Genomic DNA, 24,596 nt, shown 5'->3' with positions numbered 1-24,596 from the left:
CCCAGCCCAGGGCCACAGACTCGTGCTAGCGTAAAAACAGCTCAAACCCCCCGCCGCCCCCCCCCGGACTTGAGAGCCCAAGCTGTAGCATCTACGTCAAGCTTTTTAGCACTCTAGCCTGAGTCTGTGGACCTGGGCTAGGAGACTCACTCCCTGGTGCAGTGTAGACGTACACTTATAAGCCTCATATTTTTTAACTGCTGAGCACCCTCCATACCAAGTGATTAAACTCAAGCCCCGTGTGTCCAGGTGTTTTATCCCATTCTCATCACTGGGGGTAATGGGGATATTCCTCTGCTGTTCCCACAGGGTTGTTGTGGGGATGAACTGGTTAATGAACATGAAACATGTTGTGTGAGTGTGTTACAAAGGACTATAGGTCCAAGAGCCGCTCAGCTCCTCATAAATGGAAGAGTATTTGCTTCTCCGGGTACCAATCTGAACATCTTACTTCATCTTGTACTGCCCCGGTCAGTAGCCGGGGATGGCTGTTTTATTAAATCTTGCCAAGAAAACAACAAAAAAGCAGAAGGCCCCAAACAAATGGAAACCTGAAATATTGATCACAGGATTCCTATCGCCCAATGATAGCCAGACATTTTATGAATCTCTGAATGGAGCTAGAGGAATACGGGATTTTTTGGTTCACTAGCAATTCTGAAAAATCAAAAGAACAAAATAAAATAAAATTGGGGGTTAACCAAAGCATTTTCTTTGACCCCAAATGTAACATCTCACTTGGGTTTCAAGCATTTTTAAACATTTCTGATTTTTTTTTTTTTAAATAAAATTGACAGGAAATTTTGAAACAAGAAGTCATTTGGAAATGAAAAATGGAAACATTTCATATTTCAAGTATTGAGATGAAAGGTTTAGGATTTGTTTTACCAAAACAATTACAGAAAATCGACATGAATTCATGAAATGTATCATTGCATTTTTTGCCCAAAAAAGGTTTTGCTCTAAAAATTTCACCCAGCTCCTAGTTGTGAACACATCTACCGCCACTAGTACCTACTTCGTTTAAATCCTCTTTGTTAATGTGCTTCTGAACACTGTGTACTGCACCTCCATGAGTGGCGGTGGAATAGACCCAAATGGCATCTTTTGTGTCCTTCTATCTCTGGTTTGTGGCTGGCAAGACTTTTCCTTCCACCAAGATACCTTCCTCCAGGGGGCCCATCAGAAAGAACCAAATTGGAGGAGAGGAGAAGACAGCCCATCATGGACATGGGCAGCGATAGGCATATTGGAAGGGTCTAGACACCCTAGGCTCTGTGATGCATTTTCCAGCACCTTCCAGAGCAACTGGTGTAAAATAAGCATGTGGTGGTGCCGCAGTCAGTCAGGAGATCTCCCCGGATCGAGCCAGTTGAGCCACACTTTCCTTGGTCATGTCCCATCACTCACACCCAGAAATATCCAGCCCTCCCCGCATGCTTGTTTCCAACCCCGCCTCTTTGCTCTCGTTCCTGTTAGTTCCCAGCGAACCTGGGCGTCTGGCTTTCAACGTCGTCTCTTCCACTGTGACTCAGCTGAGCTGGGCTGAGCCTGCCGAGACCAACGGGGAGATCACAGCCTACGAAGTCAGCTACGGACTTGTCAATGAGGACAATGGTAAGAGAGGGCTCCCCCTTGCCGAATGGTCCTGTAGAGGTGTCTCCATCGGACTGAGACCTTGGCAGAAACTGCCAGGACCCGTCTCCAGTCATTCACTGCTCCTACTCCGGAACCATGAACTGGGGTTGGGAGCAGCCCACGTTACGATGAGTGAGAGCGCACAGGCTGCTGGGGAGGTGGGTGGTGGTGGGATGCCAGAGCCCAGGACAGAAGTTCAGTATTAAGGACATGGTCCTGTGAGGTCCTGAGCACCCTCAACTCCTATTGACCTCATCTGACTTCAGTGGGCGTTGGGGATGCTTCTCACCTTGAACAGTCTAGGGATGATGCCCTGGGAAACCCGCTGCTGGAGGCCCATTTCCCGGTTCGTTTTGGGAGCTTCCCAGAAGTGGAGTTACACCCTGGGAAACAGACAGCTTGGAGGATGGAGGGGAAAAGAGCTGGGACTGCCACAGTGCCATGAGCACACCAGCTAGGCAGCTGGCCAAGGGACTGAGCTGCATGCACAGGACAGACACTGCAGCTGTAGCGACCACAGAAAAGAGCGGGTGCGTGTGTGCAGAGGCCGGGGTGGGTCGGGGGGTGTCGCTGGGCCTTTGTGCTGTTTTCCCTTTCAAACGGGAGAGCAAAGCCGCCTAGCCCAATACAACGGAAGGAGCAGGGAGAGAAGAAATGAAGAGAATAGTGTGTGTGTGTATGTGTGTGGGGAGAGAGAGAGATGACCTTGCTGGATGGGTGTGTGCTTCCTTGCAGTTCCCTTTGGGCCCATGAAGAAAGTTCTGGTTGAGGAGGCGAAGAAGCGCATGGTTCTGATTGAAAACCTGCGGGAGTCGCAGCCGTACCGCTACACGGTGAAGGCCAAGAATGGAGCCGGCTGGGGGCCTGAGCGAGAAGCTACAATCAACCTCGCCACGCAGCCCAGGCGCCCAATGTCCAGTGAGTGCTTCTACTGGCCTGGGCGCGTGGGGAGTGGGGCTTGACTACTCTCTCTCCCTCCCTCTCCCCATTTTAACTTGTCTGTGTCCATGCTAACATGCCTGTCCCTATGGCATCTGGGTGGGTGGTTTTCCTCTGGCATGGGAGGGCCCCACACAAGCAGGGTGTTTAATGGCGCTCTCTGCCTGCCCCTCGCAGTTCCCATCATCCCCGACATCCCAATCATCGATGCCGAGGGCGGCGAAGACTACGACAGCTACTTGATGTACAGCGCGGACGTGATGCGCTCCCCGTCCGGCAGCAAGCGCCCCAGCGTCTCCGACGACTCCGGTACGTGCGCTGTGTTTTGCAAAGAGCGTTTTGTTGATTTCTCTTGACAGCTTTGAACACTGAGCCTCCCCCGGGAGAAGGGGAGTCGAGAAAGCAAACCAGCAGAGAACCTCCCTTCCGAACGAGGGAGTGATTTACTAGCCACAGGATCAGCACAGATCGTTTTTTGTTCCTCGTTCTGCTGCGACGGCAGAGAGAAGTCCCAGCTCTGGGAGGACCATGCAGAGGCTGAGCTGCCACCTTGCTTCTGTGCTGCTGCTCTGAAGAGCAATGGAGGCTCAGCCTCCACCAAGCACAGTTGGGTAGGAACTTTGCATCCAGAGGTTGGGCCTCTGCCCGTTGCCATGAGATTAGGGTACAGCGCACAGTCCTGACCTCCTAGCTCCTGGGGATGTTTCTTAGTTCAGCCTTTAGGCCAACGAGAGGGACCTCACTGGGTGGTGGAGCAGAGACATTTCAGCTAATAGCTGCTTAAGACCCAGAAGAACCCTAGTGGCCCATGGTATCTGGTTCTCTCCCATTGTGCTCTAGGGGTGTCCCACTGGCTATGTCAGGGCTGCTAAGGTGAACGTGGCAGAGTCTCAGCTTGGAATAACTATTTCAAATGGGAAGAATGAAAGCGACTTGTAATGTGGAGCTGGGGCAACTGGTGTTGCTGGGGCAACCTTACAGGAGACCTAGGCTGGAGCAGGTTCGACAGTGGCTGGAATGAGGCGTCCCCTGCCCTGTGCTCGCTCTCTCTCTCTGTTTCAATCTGCTTTGGGAAGTGATGCGCCCTTGCAGAGAGTAGAGTGTACGTGTAAGGACAGCCCCACGGTGGCCAGCGTTGTGTGCACCTGTGAGCTTCATGGAGTGAGGAGGCCGCTCCTGAGCATGGGAGGACAGTTCTATCCAGCAGTGCCTGTGATGGGGACAGGTGTGCAGTGGGATCGCCAGCCCTGTTCTCAATCCTGACGGAAATGGGGTTGGAGCTCTGGTCTCCCCAGGGCTGGTTGAACCCCCAGCGTCCTGTTCCCTCCATTCTCCAGCTCTGTCCCATGATCTCTGCACAGCAGTAGCCCATCAGCGGGTTTGTCACAGGAGGCAGATGCAGCTGCTCCTGGAGGCTGACCCCAGTGTGCAGCAGGTGGCCTGATGGTGGCAGGTTCCCCACTTTGCCCCTGCAGGCCGTGCCAACGTGAGTACTTAAATTGTTCCAAAAGGCTCCAGGTGGAAATATGTGCAGCTGCTGGGGGAGGACTTGGACCTTCGCCGCATCACCTGGAGGCTCCCAGCCGAAATGATCCCCCGCCTCTCTAGCAGCAGCTGCTTCTCCTCGGACACCGAGGGTCTCCTCCACGAGGATAGCTCCCATTCTGAACTGTTGGAGAGCGACACAGCCAGCGGCAGCCTGACGAGGAGCGCGACGCCCCGGCCCCAACCAGGTGAAGGCCGGCTTCTTCTGCAGTGAATGTCGTGTCTCGTCCTTCTCCGAGCCAAGAGCGTGGAACTGGGCCCTGCCCCCTAACATCCCCTCTGTACCCACATTGGTGTTGGCATGAGGCACTGGTCACATGTAGTAGAGTCTGCTTGCAAAGTGTTGTCATGGTCTGTCTGCTCAGGAGAGTGCCAAGGTAACGCCCACCTCGGGCATGGACTGGGAACCTGCTAGGAGCTCGCTTCTGCAATAGGCTCGGACCCTTAGGGAAGGAGCACATCAAAACCATGTGAAGCCTGTAAGAACAGCCGCCTCCAAGGGGCCACTCCTCATCTTAAGTAACTTCTCTGAAGTAACCCACCCAGGTTTCCAATGCAAACCTGCAGGACTATTATTGAGAGAGCAGCCTCTAGGAGGCACCTGATTTCTGCTGCCCCTTTGGGTGGTCACTTAAGAGGGGGTTCATAAAGACCATTAATGGTGGGGTTTGCTTTTCAGGTCCGGCTGAGATGGGCTCCAATGTGAAATCTGTGGGAGCCGCCTCCTTCAGTTGGCATTTCTTCTTCTTTCGTTAAGACAAAATATAAACACGTGCTGGGATCAAGAGATCTGACTGTTAAGACACGTGAGGTTGGACCTTAGCAGCCCCCCCGACAAGCTGAGCTCTGGAGTTACCTTGGGCACTGCGGGTCGGTTGGGTATTGTGCAGGGGGTGCAGGTTCCTGTTTGTTTCCCCTGCTGCTGGCTGTGCGGTTGTCACTTGTCTGAAGAGCCGGAGTTATGTTCTCAAACAGCTGGAGAACAGGACAAAGCCGATGCAGGAGGCACGGAGCCGTGGTATGGTCCCGATGCCTAGACTGCAATTGCTGAGACTGACTGAATTCAATCTTTCCCAGAGCATCTGCCGAATGGCCGGATGGATTTCACCTTCCCCGGCAGTGGGGGCACCCTGAACAGGACCTTGAATGCTAGCTATAACCAGCTGACCTCACACATGCACCAGGAGAGGAGGCTGATGGGCAGCTCGTCTCTGACCAGAGATTACAGCACAATGACCTCAGGATATGGTGAGTGTCGGGGGATTGGGGCTCTCCCCTCTGCTCCGCCATAGCAGGGACTTGTCTTCCTACCCTCTACCCCTTACAGCGATCTTGGGTCACACCAGCCGGGAGCTCCCTGTACCTCTGCCTCCCAGAGCTCCCTCTCTCCACACTGAGAGGGCTACCTCTGTGCATCCCACCAGGGCACCCTGAGAAAGGAGGGGCTGCCTCCATGGCTCCCCTCCCCTGAGCTCCCTGAGAAAGGGGAGGCAGCCTCCATGGGGCCCCCCAGGGCTCTCTGGGAAAAGAGGGGCTGCCTCCATGGGGGCCCCGCAAAGCATTCTGGGAAAGGGGGGCCTGCCTCCATGCCTCTTACTTTATCTCCATGGTTACTTTGCAGCTCGAATTGTCTGAGAGTCGGTCTGGCAGTGAGGACGGGGCTGGAGAAGCCCTTTTCATGCTCTCCCTTAAGGCAGCCCTCTCTGTACTGTGCCCCAGCACACGGGCTGCTCTGGCTTCAGATGCCTTCAGTGGTTTCTCTCTCTGTTTTCCACTATCCTGTAGACCAGCCAGGGAGGATTCTCCCTTCCATACGTGAAGATGGTGGCAGGATGGCCCTGCTGCCCCAAGACGTAGGTGTCAGGAGCAGGGCAAAGGTGAAGGGTTCCTACGCCAGCAATGGCTTTCGGGATTCTATAATCATGACTGATGGGCCCACTGGGATTGCCAAGTATATAGGTACAGCCCACGGCAAAGCCTTGTCCAGTGTCTTCGTGGGTGTCTCCCCGCAGTCATGCATCTCATAACCAGCCCATCCACCCGTGAGCGGTCTGCTCCTCTCCTCCACCGGCTTTGTGTGTGTGCTGATCTGTGCCCCTGACCCTGGCTGCGCCTTCACCACACCACCTTTCCATTTGCAGGGGTCATTGACCTCGTTAAAGCCATGTGAGCTGATTAACCCGCCCCGCGCTCTAACGACTTCATTGACTCGCCGTCCGCGTCCTGCCCTCTTCACTCCTAACAAGCCGATCGTTTTCTGTCTCTCTCCACAGGCCTTGGGGGGAGAATGTGTGCCCAATGCAAAACATCCCTCCGAACCACGCTAGGCAGCTGAGCCCTAGAGCGCCTGGCATTGAGATGCTGGAGAACCTGCTCGTCATTGGATCCATTTGCTGCCATGAAGGCAGTGGTTAAGGGATACCCCTTAATTCTTCCCACCTTTTGGTTCTGGAGGTGCTATTTGTAGAGAGAGCAGGGTGGGCTAATGAACTGAGCATCGGGCTGGGAGCCAGGAGCTCCCAGGGTCTAATCCCTCGTCCCCCTTTGACTCACATGAACCTCTTTGCCTCAGTTTCCCCATCTGTAAACCAGGGATAGCAATACTCGCCTCGCTAACAGCTTGATTCAGTTACTGGGACACGTGACGGCAAAGCAGTTTGAAGATGATGGGGGAGGATTGCAAAGGCATAAAGGGCAGTTAAGCACCTGAACCTCACTGAAAGCCCATGGGAGTTGGGTGCTTAATTCCCGTTGACCGTCTCCCCCTTGAAGTGTCACCTTTGATGAGTGGCTGCCGGCACGGAGTGGGGGGAGGTCAGAGAGAAGCTGGCGGGGGAATGAGCAGCTACGTAGGTGAGCGTGTGGAAGATAGAGGAGTGGCCAGTGGGTTAACTGTGGATGTGCGAATGGGTAGGGACGGCTTCTCCTTCACAGTACCTCTGTGCCCTTCTCTCCGATGGGGGTCTCTGATCCCACCCCCACCTTATCCCCAGCTTGCATGCAGCAAGGCTCAGGGCTGTTAGATGGCTGCTCTGACTCCCCTTCCCCCTCTCCGTGCGCAGGCCTGTCAGGCAAAGCACACACCCTAGGGTGCATTCCCTCTTCCCCCAGAAGGCCAGGAGTCTCACTCACTCCCAAGATGTCCTCGAAGCACCAAGCCGCCTGGACGTGGTGCTTCAGGGGGAGTGAGTTTGGCCAAGCCTGGCCCCAAGCCTGCTGTGGAGCTAAGGGGCTGGCTGGGGAGCTAAGGGGCTGGCAGGGAAAACGTCTAGATGTTTTCAGCAATCCCTTCGCTCCCATGGCTGGAGTTAGGGTGTTGCTTCTCCAAGTCCAGAGACTGCAGGGCGCCATTGTCAGAACCCATTCGTACACCGCTTGACCCCATCCTGGGTGCTCAGCTCAGCCCCCAAAGCCCCTCCGGGTAGGGTCTCGGCAGATCCGGCCCGTGGTTGTGGAGAGGACGTTTTGCCACATTCTCCCCGGACTGTAAGGACCATCACACGCTAGGATGTATCTGTTTCTTTTCCACGCTGCCTCTCACCATTGAATCCAAGGTTGTGACTTTCCCTCTTTGCATCAGATTCCAGAATGGCCCTGGGCGTTCCTGACACTCCCACCCGCCTGGTGTTCTCTGCACTGGGGCCCACCTCCCTGAAAGTCAGCTGGCAGGAGCCGCAGTGCGAGAAAGAGGTGCAAGGCTACAGCGTGCAGTACCAGCTCCTCAGTGGAGGTCAGTGAGCCCTGTTCGGCTGACGGCTCAGCCCCGGGCGTGGAACGAGTCTTCGTGGTACAGCATGGGGCTGGGAGATCTAGAGCGGAACCCGGGTTCCACTGAAGCCAATGGGAGTTTTGTCTCTGATCTGAGCAGAGCCAGGATTTTAGGCGGGGGTCTATTCCCAGCTCTGCCACAGACTTCTTGGGTGGCCTTGGGCAAATCATATATCCTCCCGGTGCCTCATTTCCCTCCATCTGAACTAGCTCAAATGCACCCCCCCACACACTCTCCCCAGTGTTGAGGACTTGCTCGCTGACATCTGTGAAGTGCCGTGAGCTATCTGGATGGAAGGTGATGGAGGAGGGGCCTGAGTCTGTTTCATTCAGCCTCCTTGTTCCCTATTACTAATTCTAGTCAGTGTTTAGAGCCCGTCGCCTCCGGACCCTGAGGCAGATGCTGGAGAGACGCAATGGCAAACACAGACGTAGAGTGGCCATTATGGGGGTAACCATAGCTACCATCCCAACGCTTCCCCCAGCCCACCCTCACCCCTCCCTAGCTCTGTCGCACTGAGTTCAGTGCTGCAGCTGGGTCTGGAAAGGAGCCGGATAACCCTGCGATCAATGAGGGCAGAGTACCCAAGCTCATAGGACTTGTCTAAAGGCAGAGGGGTCCTATCACATGGGTCAGGCTATTGGGGGTTTGGAAGGATTCCCCCCATAAACACAAACACAGCCCTGCTGTAGGTGGCCACCTGCATTGTAAGGTCACATGCGCTCCGTGTACAGGCCGCGGCCAGAGCAAGAGAACAGGCTTGAGGGATGGTTGCTCTGCTCTGGTGTGACCGACCACACACACACACACACACACACACACACACACTCACTGCTCTGTACTGCGGCTGCAGCCCTGCTGTTGTGACAGTTAGGTGGCACCTGTCTCTCTCCTTCCTCCCCCCTTCCAGGAGACGTGTACAGACTGAGCATCCCCAACCCCACTCACAACTCGGTGGTGGTGGACAACCTGCTGCCAAACCACTCCTACATATTCAAGGTGAAGGCCCAAAGCGAGGAGGGCTGGGGCCCCGAGAGAGAGGGCGTCATCACCATTGAGTCCCAGGTGGACCCGCAGAGCCCGCTGAGTCCTGTACCAGGTGAGAGGGCCCAGCGCTGGCTTCACTCCATTCCCATCTCCCTGTGGCTGGGCAATGAGCCGTGGGACCCTGGTGCGGTGGGTTCACACACTGCTCCACTGCCCGGGGGGGTATGGAGGCCGGCCTCAGAGTGCACTGGGGGTCTGGGGCATGGTAGCGGCACCCCCATGTCGAAGTTTAGGCTCTGTCAGCTCCCAGTTGTTGCTCCTTCACTCCCCCTTTAAAATGAACACACACCCCCCTTGAATGCCGCTCCCCAATGTGCCATCTTCAGTGCACTATGCAAACAGCTGAGACTCCCAGCCCATTACAGCAGCGACCTGCACAGACCCAGGCTGCTGCTTCTCTCCCCCAGTCCAGCACTGACCTCTCGCTGTTGCTCCTGCAGGTTCACCGTTTACATTGAGCACCCCCAGTGCGCCAGGACCCCTGGTGTTCACTGCCCTGAGCCCGGACTCGCTTCAGCTCAGCTGGGAGAGACCCCGCAAGCCCAACGGGGCCATTCTGGGCTACATGATCACCTGCGAGATGCTGCACGGAGGAGGTACGTTCTCGCTCCGGCTGGGCTGGAAACAAGCCATCGGAGAAGTGACAAATTATCCCTTGGCTGGGGCTAAAGCGTAGCACGTCGCAGCTGCAGACCTGATCCAGGAACAGAGTCTCCCGCTCCGTTCAATCCCTGAGTAGTCTTAGTGGGGAGGGCTGGGCCTGAGACCCAGCCTTGTACTGAAATGGGGATCTTTCGACAGAGAACTGGGGATGTCATAAGGGGGGATGAGGGCTGAGACAAGAATAAAGTGGGGCAGGGGAGAGGGTGGTGGAAACTGCAGGAGGGTAGCAGCTGGGTGGTGAGTGGGGAGGAAGTTGGTGGGAATGATGGTGGGCTTTAGGGAACCATTGTATTCTCTCTCTTCATACCGTGCTTCCATTTGGATTAGGGGAACCCAGGAATATCTATGTGGAGGGGGACAACCCAGAAACCTCCCTGACAGTGCCCTACCTGAGCGAGAACATCCCCTACAAGTTCAAAGTGCAAGCCAAGACCACCCAAGGGTTTGGGCCAGAAAGAGAGGGCATCATCACCATTGAGTCTCAAGATGGAGGTACCACATTTCTTGTGTATATATGGGGGAACAAAAGACAACTTGTGGGAGATGGCAGTCATGGGAAGAGCCGGGAACTGGGTCAGGACTCCAGGGTTCTCGTCCCACCTCTGCTGGTGAAACAATTTCTGTGCCACAGTTTCGCTATCGGTAGAATGAGGATAATACATACCTCCTGGGGGCAGCAAGGTTTAATGTAATATTTATAAGGGGCTTTGAGATCCTTGGGTGAGAAAGGAGTCTGAGAACTTATTACTTTATTACCAACCTTCTTCTTTCGATGACTGTGCATCCCCAAGACCCAGCAGCCACCTCACAGGGTCTTTCAGCCTTCCAGTATCTCGTGAGCATTCTTCAGATTTCTTTCTTTAAGGGCTCCTAATGGAACAGTATGACATAAGCTCTCTGCCTAGTGGTATAGAGAGAGGGTCGTTGGCGTTGATTGCTCAGTGACGGGTAGCTAGGGGCTCCATGTGATCGTACAGCTCCTGCGACATTCCCCGAGCTGACTTTTCTCCTCTTCTCTCCAGGAGCTTTCTCACAGTTCGGAGGGCAGCAATACATGAGAGAGGAAGTGTACAACCTCCCCGCGGAATACAACACCACCATCAGCCACTCCTCTCTGGAGCCCTACTACACAGGTAAGGGCTTCCTGTCTGGAATGCTTCAGTCCCTGGAGACGGGGCAGATTGTTGTACGGAGTCACAGTCGTTGGTATCGGCCAGTGCAAAGGAAGGTGCCTGGTGTAGTGAATAGTTACAATCCTGATTGCCCATAGATCTCAGGGTCCTAGCTCTGCAGACATCCAGGGAGGGGCTATTGGAGGGCTCCTCAAGGCTATTCAACCCTATAGGCTTTCAGCAGGGTGGGCGAAAGGAGAAAGAGAGAGGAAAAATGAACAATTTAAAAAATTGTGTTTAAATATCCCCATCCCTTCACCCCTCTGGTGCCAAGGGGTAATGATTTTGAGACACAATAAATTGCTGTCAATAGGAACTGAACCAACTCCTCTCTGTCCTCGCTGCAGCACTGCCTGCTCTGCCTCCCCTAGTACTGGGTGGATGCCAGTCTGAAATGTGCCATGGTTGCATTTCCTGAACGCAGCCCAGGTCCCGCTGTGGCTGACGGCCTTCATGTGGGGTCCGGGAGAGAATTTCATTCCCTACACGCAGGCTAGGGCCCAACAGCTACTGCTCCTCCTGCAGATACCTGTCTGACAGTCCAGACGGGATAGAGCCAGGGCAGCACCTCACGTAGGCCGTCATGCCCACGGCTGACCTGCTCCTCTTGTTGCAGATGGCATGTTGATGACCACCCAGCGGGTGGAGAGCAGTGGCACCCTCACCAAGCAGGTCACCAAAGAGTTCGTCAGTAGGACCATGATGTCCAGCGGAACACTCACCAAACAGCTGGAGACACAGTTCTTCGAAGACTGAGCTGGGGAGAGGCTGCCAAAGGGGTGTGCGTGTTCAGACTGCAGAGCTTTTCAGGCAGGCTCATGCTATGATCAGCTTCCAGGCTCTGGAAACCTAATCTACACCTCTGGTACACCTAATCTCACCTGGGCATAGAACTGCAGTGGCACTTGACACACTGGTCATTCCTTTGAAGCCCACCGCCGTGGAGGCGGCAAGAATATATATATATATAAATGGAGATATCCTATCTCCTAGAACTGGAAGGGACCTTGAAAGGTCATCGCGTCCAGCCCCCTGCCTTCACTAGCAGGACCAAGTACTGATTTTGCCCCAGATCCCTAAGTGGCCCCCTCAAGGATTGAACTCACAACCCTGGGTTTAGTAGGCCAATGCTCAAACCACTGAGCTGTCTCCCCCCCCTCCCCAAGTCAGCGGATGGGGTGGCAAGTGTGTGATTGGCATTTGGAGCGCTCCGTTTCTGGGCTGGCCGGCCTAGGATCTCCACTGAGTGGTCTGTCACAGAGGCTTCTCAGTGCAGGGTCATTGGCCCGCCGTTTGTGGAGTCCCGTGTAGTATAATCCTTACCTGCTGACTTTGTGTGTATGTGCTGCCTACCCACTCTCACATGGCTGGCCTCCTGCTGGGAGTCTGACTGCACTGGGCTTTGGTTTGTATTTAAATATCCAGCTCCCCCTCTGTCTTGTGTGCTACCTGTCATGCATGGTCACTTTTTTATTTTTCCAACCTGCTGTCTCAGCCCTGCTTTTCCCCCCTGTTCATTTCACCAGTGGGAGGCAACTCCATTGTGCTCTGCAAATGTGCACAGTTCCATTGTTTATGAGCCTGTGTTACAATGTAGATGGTCAGGGTAATCGCTGCATGCCTACCGCACCTGTTTGTGTAAAGCCCCCTGCTGCTAATGTGTGGTACTGCAGTAACAAATTATAGCCTTAATTTGCATAGCATTACCCACAATGCTCTATGATGCAATTTTGCTGAACTCTTGTATAGTTTTCCTCGTATCTATAAATATATTTTATTATTTTATAAAGAAACCTAGGTAAATGAGAGCTACCATGAGCATTAAAGACACACAGCTTTTGGGAAACATTTGTAATAGCAGAGACGGGTTAAGGAGCCTGATACAAAGCCAATGGGAAAACGCCCAGTGACTTCAATGGGCTTTAGATCAGTACCCAAATCCTCCACTGTTGCTTTCTGCAATACAGCAACCCAACCTCCTACAGCATCCCAGATCGAGGAGCTTGTGTACTGCAAAGCACACAACAGTCCAGTCTTACTGTAGCTACTGTATACTCTTGCGCGAAGGCCAAGTAAAGCCTGGAGGACTACAAGGGAAGAATCAGACTTGCTAGTTCAGTGGCGTAGGATCGGAAGAAATGTACTATAAACGGCTAATAATTTTGTTTTCTTGAAAGACCAACTTGGTTATAAACCTAAGACCCCAGATCCTTATTGGTGTCACTTTCCCCACAGTGGAGCTTTAGCGCAACTTAGGCAGATAACATTGCGTGACTTGTTAAAGGCCTTTGATCCCCTGCCCAAAATACTCCCTGTAGTGTATTACATTCCACTGTCACCCAGTAACTACAAGGTGATGGCAGAGAGAGAAGTGGGGGCGGGACAGTTGCTCTCCTTTAGAGTGGATGAACTGTTAGCCTCAGCCACGTCATTCTTTCCCCAGCATCAGCCATTCTCAGACCACATTGGGGCCAAGAACTGTGCTGGAACCCTGCCGTGCGTGGCTACCGTTTGGTGGCAAGGCTGTGGCTGCGTGAACCAAGTCGCTCCCACGGTCCTGCTACCCAAGGCTGAGGGTAGTAGGGGCTGTCGTGCATCTGACCGTTGTCCAGTGATCCTTTACTAGAGTTACTGCCGTGTGTCTAGCTTCTGGGTCGATGAGGCATCCTAGCATCTTGCCATGCCCTTTGCTGAGTTCCCTCCCTGGTACTTCCCAACCCGGTGGTGCTGGAATCTCTGTATGTTCACTTTCCCTAGGGGAGCTTTGCCTTTCTGTCCCACACGCCTCTGCAAACACTGCACTAAGTTATGCCAGCGGGGTGACTCTTTCGTATGTTTCGCTTCCCAACCCTCTCCCCGAGGGGGTGTCTTTGAAGCGAGCGTTTCTGATCATAATGTACAGTACTAACTGCAGGGCTTGTGCGCCCAGTTCTGTAGCCACACGTCCAACTCAGCTGTGCTGATGTTTAATATGGCTATTAACCTAAAGACTTAAGGGAAGATTTGCAAAGGCCCAAAGGGCAGTTAAGTACCCAACTCCCATAGTTAGTCGGTGGGAATTGGGCAGCTCCTATTTATGCCTTTGAAAATCTCCCCCTAAGTCCCTCCAGGCCGTTGCACAGCGTTAGCTGGCTGAACAAGAGCTGAGGCAGCATGGGCCAAAAGCTAGAGCTGTGGATTGGGAGGCAAAACCCCTTGGGGGTTCTAGCCCTGGCTGCACCACTGACTCCTTCCCTGAGCTTGGGCAAGACCCTTAACACCCTGGTGCCATGTGGCACATCTGTCAGATGGGGATGGTAGGACCCACCTTTGAAATCTACCAATGAGAAATGCTCTTGAATTGCCTCTTGTTTGACATTTGGTTCTGAAGGGGTCTGAACGTGGACTGGTTCAACTTCACCCTCAGCCGACTAGCATGGGAGCTGCTCATGAGCATTTGGGAAACTGTTCCTAGTAAGAACGGCAGCTCCCACCTTTCATGGGTAAGGCCAGTTTTCAAAGGCCGCGGAACAAAAACAATAGCTGCCCTTATTCCCTGGAGGTGGCGTTGGTGTTATTGAAGCGGACTATGGAACTTCTCTGCCATTCCTTGAGAACCAGAGAGAGCTCCCAGGACAGACCATTTCAAGCATGACCATCCTGTCCTAAACCTAGGTGGGAACTGGGGCTAGTTTAGTTTTTGATCTAAATACAAGAAGTCTGGTCTGTTACAAATTAAACCAAATGTGGTTTTACACAGCCCATTAGAAATATTTAGTTACTGAATGAATGTCCAGTTGGCCTTATATTTCAGTTCCTGGCTTCCAGGGCTCTCGGCGACTACTCTTTTCCTAGACATGGACGTATTTGCAGCTAAAGTGGCACTTCACCAAAGCCACACCACGTTGACTGTAGCCTCCCGTCGCTGTGCATCACAATGCTTTGTACTGTAGTTATAACACACTGATTCGCTGCCACAGGAGAGTTCATACAATAATTGTAACCAAAGAGTTAATTAAGTTATCTGGGGCAGAATGCAGCCTGGTGGCTGATCCCAATTCTAACAACCTGTCCTTTTAAAAAGGTCTGTATGGAAGAGCCACAATAGAACATAACCACTTTTTTGTAGCTTTCATGAGATAAGTACAATTGTTGGCACATGAATACTTCCGGTGTGTACCAAGGAAGAATCTGTCCACAGGTGTTCTGGACCATATGGCTTTATATTGCACTTAATAAACAATTTTCTCTATAGTCTGGCTGCCCCATTCATTGCAAAAATTCAGAGGTAAAGATTGGCAGTTGTGCCATCTGGCAAGGGATGAGTTACAGGGGCTAGGATGTACCGTGCTCCCAGCATATGGGTGACTCCTTCTCTCAGGCGACTTGGCACATGGCCCTCGGTCATCCTAGTCCCTATACTTCCCTTCAGTAATTACTAAGCTTCATGCAAGGCATTACTGCACTGCCACTACATGTTGCCCATACCACTGCAGTAATCTGGATCAGTCTCTGGTCTCAGTTGCACTGGGGTTAACTCTGTGGACTGTAAGTCTCACACGTGTTCGTGTAACTGAGATCAGAATATGGTCTCCAGTGGTTTGGACTGAGATGGTTAAGTCAAGAGGCAGAACTGTTGTGCAAAATTAGTTTTATTACTTGAGTGGCGCAGGTTTGTACATTTCCCTGTGTTCCATTGCGAAGTTAGAAACAGTCATGTTTGATTTCCTCCAGGAGGAAGGGGGAAGGCAGCTGGCTCAGGACTTTTCCTCTGATGCCGTTGAGGACCCGGAGGTCAGAGCCCTATGCAGAAAGGGAAGTCGCTCCTTACAGAGGCTGTGCCTTTGCCCCATCTGAAGGCGTGGTGAAATAGAAGGTAGCTGTGCCATTGTACTTCTCCTAGGAGACAAAAGGAGAAGCAAACACTGAAGAGTCCAGCAGAGTCTGCATGCTAATGCAATGGGCCCTGCAATCAGAATGCATTCAGGGAAGCTACTGCCAGACTGAGCATTATTGGCCCCCAACCACAACTCATTTCATATACACTTCGGTACGGCCATCTGATGGGACTAGTAAGATGGTCACATTGAGACTAGCGCCCTAGTGAGCCAAAGGTCCTATAGCCTCATTACCAATCCAAGTCCTCCAAGCAATGTCTCCAGCTATGTGTCACTTTGCTTAGTCACTCTCCGGGGATATTCTCTGGAGACACTCGTCTGTCTCACTATCCCAGCCTGATCAAGCCACCTTCCATGGGCCTGAACCTCCTCTGCCTCGACCTTGCCTGGTCAGAATTCTTCACTCACGCTGGTGGAGCCGGGCTCTGCGCTGCAAGTCCTGAGGCCAGGCTGAAGGCCAGAGCTATAGCGTTAGAAGGGCTACGTACCTTGATGTGCTGCAGAGCTTCCTCTGCTGCTCCAGCGTCCAGCAGCGTGACGGTGCAGCCTCCGAAGCCTCCGCCCGTCATCCTGCTGCCATAAACCCCACGGACTTCCAGCGCTGCAGCTACCAGCCCATCCAGCTCAGGACAGCTGACCTCATAATCATCCCTGGGAAACACAAACCAGAGTCTGGGCAGCCTGCCAGAGCCGCATCCCTGTACACACATTCCTAACACACCCAGTCCTATAGCACCTGGCTGCAGCGGGAGATGGAAGAGTCGTTTGATTCCTCCTGAGGTCGAATTTCAGGGCCAGTCCTAGAAACACATGCATTTGCTAGCCAAAATGGAGAGGGCAAAGCCTCTCAAACTGCAGGCCCAGCTGCTGAGGTTAGTCTGGCACATTACCTTCAGTGGTAAGGGTATTGGGTACAGGACCGGCTCCAGGGTTTTTGCCGCCCCAAGCAGCAGGGGGGGGAGCCACGATTGCAATTGCAATCGGAGGCACTCCGGCGGCAGCTCCACCGCGCCGCTTTCTTCTTTGGCAGGAATTAGGCGGCAGGTGCTTCCCTCCGAGAGGGACCTGCCGCCGAACAGCCCGATGTGCCGCCCTTTCCCCTTGACCACCCCAAGCACCTGCTTGCTGGGCTGGTGCCTGGAGCCAGCCCTGATTGGGTAACTGGCCATGGACATGCTTGAGGTGCAGGGACAGAGGCCTCCTTCTGAATCCTCTGGTACAGACCAACGCCGAGGCTGTAGAACAGGATCTTCTCTGCAATTATTCCTAAAGTCCGTCAATTATTGCAGGTTGTTCCCCTCCGGAACGCTGAGCAGTGGGAGAGACTAGGTAAGACGCTGCACGGGAAATCTCGTGGTTGAAGATGTCCACCTTGCTATCCTTGTGTCCCATCCTTGGGCCCTGAGAGCTATTACTACCCTACCCCCCGGCTGGAGCATCCCTACCCAGCGGGGCTGGCGATGCCCGTACCGGAGGGAGTTGTGACTTTCCACCATCAGCCTCCCGAACGTCCTGTAGTCCTTGGCCTGCAGCGCCTGCGCCGCCCGGGAGGTGCGCTCTATTTCTCCGATGACGTGCCTCGCGCGACGGTACACCTCCTCACTCAGCAGGGCCCGGGCAGCTGGAGACGCACAAGGCTGGACTGAAACGCGACCCATGGCCTAGAGCCTCCAAACAGCACCAGTTGGAATGGAGCCCCATGCTGCCCAGCACCTTTTGAGTTCACTTCTCTATTTGCCCCCCCCAAAGTCACCAAACCCACTCCCCAGTCCCTGGCCCTCCCACCGCCTCCCCCCCATCACCAAGCTCGCTGCCCACACTGTCCCTCCCACCACCTTCCTCCCCCCCCAGTCGCCAAGCTCTCTCCCCACCCTGTCCCTGCCCCTCTCCCACCGCCTCCCCCTGCCCCCCCCAACACCAAGCTCGGTCCCCACACCATCCCTGCCCCGTCCCACCACCCCCTGTCACCAAGCTCACTCCCCACACTGTCTCTGCCCCCACCACCCCAAAGTCACCAAGCTCTCTCCCCACGCAGTCCCTGCCCCTCTCCCACCGCCTCTCCCCTCGGTAGTCAAGCTTGCTCCCCACCCTGCCCCTCTCCCACCACCTCCTTCCCCCGCCCCCAGTCACCAAGCTCGCTCCCCACCCTGTCTCACAAGATTTAGGCTGCAGCAGACTGTTCTGGTGACCCAGGGAAGACATTCCACTCACCCTCCAAGTCAGCCATACAGGCCTCCCTCAGACTGGCCTTGCCCAGAGCCTTCGCTGCCTCCTCGCACTGGCGCCGGCGCGTAGGGTACTCGCTGCCCGTCAGCACGTGCCGCACATTGGAGTTGGTGATGAGAACCACTAAGCTGGGGTCGGTCAAAGGCAAGAGGTAAGTCTCCAGCGACCTGGAAGAGAGGTCACAGCAGGGTCACAGGCACGGGACTTCCTGTTTCCACCCGAGCCCCTGACGAGCTGGGTCGGAGCAGCCACCATGGCACGCCTCAGGAGCCTGCATTACAGTGAGGCCATGGACATCACTCTGAGGCTCAGAGCCACCTAGGAACGACGCTAGTGTTAGAGCTGCTCTCCACCCACACAGCTGGGAGGCTGGCAGCTCTAAAGGGGCAGAGTTAAGGTGGTTTGGGCACTTCGATGCTGCATTTTCATTATCTCACCAATTGTATTGCAGTATCAGCCACAGGCCCAAGTCAGGGCTCTATTTTACTACGGCCTGCATGCGCCGATAAAACTAGTCCTCCCCCCACAGAGCTAACCCTCTACATAAGCTACCACAGGTGTTTGGGGGCTCTTCAGTTTAACCTTAAGCTCTCTGGGGCTGTCATTTATTCGGTGTTTGTACAGCACCTGGCCAGCAGGCACTACTGCAATGGAAATGTTCAACAGTGACTCTGGAGTTCCTGGCCCTCCAAGGATGGGTTTTACTGGCCATGATCCTGTAAGGATTTTTACCATGAAGTTACAGACCTGATTTCTGTCAGGGTTTTACTGCTCAAGTCATTCCATTCCCATAATAACCCTGTGGAAGGCTATCCGGCAGCCACAGAGCCATCTTGTGGCCCTATCCCAAGATCTCCGTGGCTTGTGTCTGAATGGCTCGGTCCCTAAAGCTGGGGGCGCTGGATAGTGGGGACTGTGACCCTTTGTCAGTGGCCGAAGGTCACGGGATGCTACAAGTTCCAGTGGGGAGCAGCTCACCTTGCTGTCCAAATTCCCAGGCTAGGCTTGCCCTTGCCCAGCCAGCTAGACACTAGACATAAGAGTTACACAGCGCAGCTCGGGACAAGGCCACAATTCTGCTCTGTGGGAGGCAGTGTGGTCTAGTGGGCAGAACACAGGACTGAGAATCGGCAGACCTGGGCTGTAATCCCAGCTCTGCTGGTCTGCTCAAGGTCACACAGGGTGACCAAGGACAAATTCTCCTTTAGGCTGAGGACCCTTTATGCCACTCCGGGTATAAATGTAATTCACTTCCACAGCCCTTTACACTGCCAGAGTGGTACAAAGGGGCCTTAACGTAACTGGGTGTCTGGCCCTACACCTCTCCCAGCCTCTGTTATGAGGCTTCGTGGGCAGATGATGAGGAAGCGCTTTGAGATCCTCGGAGGGAAGGTGCTGTAGAAGTGGAGAGTATCATCATTAGATGGTACAATAAGCTATGAGTCCGTAGCCTGACCTGCAGTCTATCAGCAGTGCATGGCCCTCTTTGCCCATCACAGATATGAACTGGTCCATGATCCCACAGGGCATACCAGCAAAGGTGTGCTCAGCCTTCTGGCATGCCAGAGCCTTGGCTACTAAGTCCCCATCATCTGTGCCAAATGAGAAAGAGCTAGATTAGCATGGTGCCTGCTTCATTTCCCACCTTGCCCAAGGGACCCAGGGGCGGGATGGGGGGTGGGAGGATTAAAGCTCATTTTCACTTTTTCATTACAGAGCCAGCACTGCAGCTGCCTGTTTAAAAAGGGCTGGAGTTATAGCTAGCGATCACTCCCAACTAAAACCCTGGCTGCTTTAGGCAGTTCGGACTCCAAATCCAAATTCTGTGGCTTGAACCCATCTCTGCTAATAACGTTTGCAGCTATGCAAGCAGAGGGGGAATTGCAGCCTGGGTGAAATTCACCCCCCTGCAGAGAGCCTGCACAAGGCCCCAGAACAGAGCTTAAGGGAGGTATAAACCTTGTATGTAGCATATTCTGTGCTTAATTCTGTTGCTGATCATGTACCAGCTGGGATCACAAGGAATCTTCCCCACTCATGTGCAATACTGCACAATCTAGGCACACCCTTCCCCAGGGTGAGGGGCATATTTGTCTTCTCCTCAGGCATCACATGTGCTGGCCACTATCACAGACAGGGTACCAGGCTGCACGGACCAATCCAGTCACCATATGTTGGATGCCACATTCTTCAGCCAGAATTTGATTTGATACACTCGCGGAGAAGGGTGGAAGTGCTGTTATTTTCTCACACTTGCTCCCAAAGGAGCATTCCCCACCCACCCATCCTGGCCAACCCAAAGAACTTCCTGGTTGATTCTCAACAGAGAGAGAGTTCCTATTAGTTGTGTGCAGAGTTAGCCAGGGATCTGGTGGGGCCCTGCTGGAAGGGATGGGTTCCACCTCTGAGAAGGGGGAGCAGCTCAGTGGCTGTGATGCAGCTCAGTGGCTGTGATGCAGCTCTGTGGTGGTGAAGGGGAGAACTGGAATCACAGCATCTCCTATAGTGTCTCTTGGCCAGCGCCTGGATTGGGCAGAGAGGATCCCAGAAGAGACGTTCTCTCCTGCACCAGGCTTGTGGAGCTGATGAACCGGCTGCTGTTTTACCTGGGCAGAGCTGCTGCAGAAAGGTATACGTAGCCACTTCCAGCGAGGCTGAACTAGACAGGCCACCACCCAGTGGGACGTTACTGGCTATCACTGCGTTGAAGCCCGGGAGAGGACCAGCTGTAATGGAGACAAAAAACAAAGGGGAGAAGGAGAATGAGCCCATCCAGAGACAAGACAGAAAATGAAGTGGACTTGGACTGGTGACACCCCTGGGAGTACAACACCCCATGGGAAGCAGCTGCCGTTGGAGAGAGGCTGGGGGAACTATGTCCAGTTTAGAAAGGCCAGTAGCCATCAAGCTGTGCCTGACTGGATAGAGGGCAGGTGAAGGCCGTCTGCAAGGAGCTGAGAACTACAGCTGTAATGAGCTGGTTCAAGGCCCGTCTCTAACTCTTCCGCTCTCACTCCCACGAGGTAATCCGGACAACCAAGCTGTATCCTCATACCACGCTTGGCCCACTGCTGTTTGGTCTCTCTATAGTTGCAGCCCAGTGCTGGGGCAGCAGCTTCAGGGAGAGGGAAGGGCAGTGGAGGAAGATATCCCTTACTCACCGCCAATTCCGCCATGGAGCAGTCACTTCTGGGAGCAGGAAGGCAGGCTGCCTGGTGGAGGCAGAGAGATGGCACCTGGGTTTCAGGCGCTATCTTGTAGTTGCAGACAAGACACGAATGGAACAGCAGCTGCAGGGATCAGCTGGGTTTCACTAATGTTCAGCTGGAAGTGAGGCTACAGTTGTTCCTAGTTCTGTCTCAGTCCCACTGTAACACCCACCCTCCCGACCAGAGCACGCTGCATCTTGAGAGCCTGCAGAAACATTGCTGACCCAAGCAGCTCTCCCGCTGCCCAGGTGCGTTTGGACCTTACCCCGGTAATGCTGGATCACGCCCTTCACATAGTTGGCCCAGTGAGGTTCCCCAGGCCTCAGGGTGTTTCTTTCTGTCGGAGCTGGAAACTGCACCCTTTTGGGCTCCTCTGCCTCCTCCGCGGTTGTAATGATGGATATTGTTCCATCCCGCCTTGGGCTCCCGACCATCACGGTGCCCAGCTGCAGGGCCTGCAGAGAGAGACGTTGGCTGAACCCCACCCAGTGCAAAAGGAAATGAGGGAAACCTGCAACACGTCCTGCTTCCGGAAAACCAGTGCAACTGACAGTGCAGGGATATCGGAGGGTCTTGGCATTAAGGCTGGGATCCTCCTCCCACTAGGAAACTGGCCACAGGGAGCAGGCTGGAGCCCCAAGGAGCAGGAATTTCCCACTCTCTATGAACCAGTTGCTACTTTGTGCCTCTTATCACAAGGACGGCGATGGCCTGGCTGCCATGTCCTGCAACTAAGATACCCAAACAACCTTAACGCTGCCCCCAGAGAGACACCAGCTTTCCTATACACAGTGGCAGAATTATACATGTGTGTAGAGATGATGCTCTTAGAATTGCCTCCCAGTCAGGATTTTATTCCCTGGGCCAGTTTGTTCACATGAAAAACAGCCTTGAATAAATTAAAAAAAACCACTGATTTCCCTATCCAAGAGCAGGAGACCCAAAGGCATTACTGTGCTGTGCTAGCTCTTTGGTGGCCTGTAGGAAACCAGTATGATGGCTTCCGCCTGGCTGCTAGTGGACAGGTCATCGCATCACCAATGCCATCCTCACAGCCCAGGCTCTATGGAAAGTGAGGGCATCACACTAGCTTTTTCTCCTAGGCTTTCCAAATGTTACCACTGCCAAACAAAGTCCTAGTCAGAGCTCAAGTTACTGGAGTCAGGATTTGCCCCAGGCAGTCAGAAGGGGCAGAAAACTCTGTCTGCATCAACACGTGTTTGCAAATTAAAAGTTAGAGAGGCAGAAACTATAGAGTGAGTAAAGAAAAGAAGGAGAATGAAGCAGTTTAATTGCCCAGTGGTTGCTTCAGGACCTACTTTGGGAATAGGGGAAGGGCAGTACAACCCATCTGTAATCTCATTTACCCAGGACCATGTTACCTGCCATGCTCAGCGGCAAGACTGCAGCTCTGAAGGAGATGGAGTTATAATTACAGGCCAGGCCCACGATTGTCAAAAGACAGGCTCCCAAATCCATATTTAAGCACCTAAATAAGTGGCACGATTTTCAAAAGCCCTGCTGAGTGCAGGAAGTCGAAGGGCACTCTGCACCTTTGGAAATTAAGCCATTTATTTAGATGCCAGAAAAAAGGATTGATGAGCCATCCACGGTTGGAAATCTTGGCCTAAAGCTGTTTTTCCTAGCACTGTGCCCACACGGTGGTGCTCTAAGTCCGCTGTCTGACACTTGTTCGTTTCCTGGAATGGCAGGAAGATGAGAATGGTTCCTACCTTCTCCAACGAGTTACCCTGTGACCTAGAATTCTCATTTGGGGAAGTTAATCCAAGCCCAGGCCAAGAGGCTGCTAAGATGTGCTTCCGAACACACCCAATACTGCATGTCTGGCAGTATTGCCACTGGATAGCCACAGCTAGGCCAAAAACCATTACACGGTGATGGGGAAATCTTAACAGTTTACTAAACTGGGGGACTTATTGGCCTGAGGCCTGATTTTTATCCAGAAGAACGGCTGTACTGGGTCAGACCAAAGGGCCACTAGCCCAGTATCCTGTCTTCTGACAATAGGATGACCAGATGTCCCAAGTTTATAGGGACAGTCCTGATATTTGGGGCTTTGTCTTATATAGGCACTTATTACCCCACACCTCAGTCCCGATTTTTCACATTTGCCATCTGGTCACCCTATCTGACAGTGGCCAATGCAAGGTGCCCCAGAGGGAATGAACAGAACAGGTAATCATCAAGTGATCCATCCCCTGTCGCCTTTTCCCAGCTTCTGGCAAATGGAGGCTAGGGCCACCATCCCTACCCATCCTGGCTAATAGCCATTGATGGACCTGTCCTCCATGAACTTATGTAGTTCTTTTTTGAACCCTGTTATAATCTTGGCCTTCACAACATCCTCTGGCAAGGAGTTCTACAGGTTGACTGTGCATTGTGTGATTAAAATACTTCCTTTTGTTTGTTTTAAACCTGCTGCCTATTAATTTCATTTGGTGACCCCCCAGTTCTTGTGTTATGAGTATAAATAACACTTATTTATTTTCTCCACACCAGTCATGATTTCACAGACCTCTATAATACCTCCCCCCCTTAGCCATCTCTTTTCCAAGCAGAGAAGTCCCAGTCTTATTAATCGCCCCTCATATGGCAGATGCTCCAGACCCCTAATCATTTTTGTTGCCCTTTTCTGAACCTTTTCCAGTTCCAACGTAATCCAATCCAACATCCCGAGCGGAGTGACTTGGTTACCGTTTGTACAGCACCGTGCTGATAAAGGCTGTAGCGGAGCGGGAAGAATTCAGTAGTGATAGTTTTGCTAGTTATTGTTTTGCTGGGACTGGGAGCAAGTCTGAGTGTTGTGATTCTCTCAGGGGGCGGGAGGGGGGCTCTGTATTCCACCACCGTTCTGGGGGAAGGGGCGGTTCATTTTGTGGCTCTCTCTACAGTGACGCCCCGTGTAACAAACACGCGGGACAAGTGTTCGTCTCGCGAGCCAGGGGGCTGCAGAAACACGGAGAGAGACAGCAACGTGGAGGATTCTGCTCCCGACCCTCGCAACAATGCGGACTTGATCCCCCGCTCCTCTATGAAAGAACGGGATGGTACCGAAGTGCCTGGGTTTACTGCGCCCAACTCGCGGGGGAAGGGGGGGGGGCGGCATGACCACAGCCCAAGTAATGCTTCGGCGGGCCCTCCCAAGCCCAGCCCCTCTGCCCTCCCCCTTACCATAGGCAGCACGAAGCCCTGGTTGTAGTCCGTGTGCTCTCCGATCAGGTTCACCCTGCCGGGGGCTGACACCGCGATCTCAGGGTCCGCCCCTGCAAAGGCTCCTCGGTACGCCACCCGGGCCTGCGCCAGCAGCGAGCCGAGATCGGCCTCCCTTCGCCCGGCCATGCTCTGCAGGGGGCTGGGGTAGGAACGCGGTGTTGCAACGTTCCACCACGGAACGCCCAGCTGGAGCGACAACTCCCGGGCCAGGTCGCGGGGGCCTCCTCCCGCTTCCTGCCTGCGCTGGAGGCTTCTTTACTGCCCCGCCCCTTAGCCT

At 53.6% G+C, this 24,596-nt stretch overlaps 2 protein-coding genes across 6 annotated transcripts in view; one reads left to right on the top strand and one right to left on the bottom strand.

Annotated features, from left to right (window-relative positions):
- ITGB4 (integrin subunit beta 4) overlaps positions 1–15,006 on the top strand; it is a 56,080-nt gene extending 41,074 nt beyond the window's left edge. For 2 of the 5 annotated variants that reach the window (XM_024101712.3, XM_065563432.1), the window contains exons 30-41: positions 1,480–1,617; positions 2,374–2,556; positions 2,755–2,886; positions 4,089–4,310; positions 5,200–5,370; positions 5,908–6,081; positions 7,703–7,852; positions 8,802–8,990; positions 9,379–9,534; positions 9,929–10,093; positions 10,624–10,734; positions 11,390–15,006. In XM_024101712.3, the coding sequence (XP_023957480.2) occupies positions 1,480–1,617; positions 2,374–2,556; positions 2,755–2,886; positions 4,089–4,310; positions 5,200–5,370; positions 5,908–6,081; positions 7,703–7,852; positions 8,802–8,990; positions 9,379–9,534; positions 9,929–10,093; positions 10,624–10,734; positions 11,390–11,529 (1,931 nt within the window). In that variant the 3' untranslated portion in view covers positions 11,530–15,006. The remainder of the gene's footprint in view (positions 1–1,479; positions 1,618–2,373; positions 2,557–2,754; positions 2,887–4,088; positions 4,311–5,199; positions 5,371–5,907; positions 6,082–7,702; positions 7,853–8,801; positions 8,991–9,378; positions 9,535–9,928; positions 10,094–10,623; positions 10,735–11,389) is intronic. The other 3 variants (XM_008163898.4, XM_065563433.1, XM_008163899.4) reach the window with 3 other exon arrangements.
- A 380-nt stretch (positions 15,007–15,386) lies between these two features.
- Positions 15,387–24,596, bottom strand: GALK1 (galactokinase 1). Its single transcript, XM_005297501.5, has 8 exons — positions 24,278–24,596; positions 21,351–21,540; positions 20,483–20,602; positions 19,333–19,468; positions 17,862–18,043; positions 17,121–17,271; positions 16,139–16,301; positions 15,387–15,651 (listed from the first exon to the last, which is right to left on the bottom strand). The coding sequence occupies exons 1-8, from the start codon at positions 24,443–24,445 to the stop codon at positions 15,580–15,582; spliced, it is 1,182 nt and encodes a 393-aa protein (XP_005297558.2). The 5' UTR covers positions 24,446–24,596; the 3' UTR covers positions 15,387–15,579.

The sequence above is a fragment of the Chrysemys picta genome, chromosome 12 (genome assembly GCF_011386835.1).
Source record: "Chrysemys picta bellii isolate R12L10 chromosome 12, ASM1138683v2, whole genome shotgun sequence".
Classification (NCBI taxonomy): domain Eukaryota; kingdom Metazoa; phylum Chordata; order Testudines; family Emydidae; genus Chrysemys; species Chrysemys picta.
Note: the sequence above shows the minus strand (reverse complement) of the source record. Positions and strands in the feature narration are given on the sequence as shown.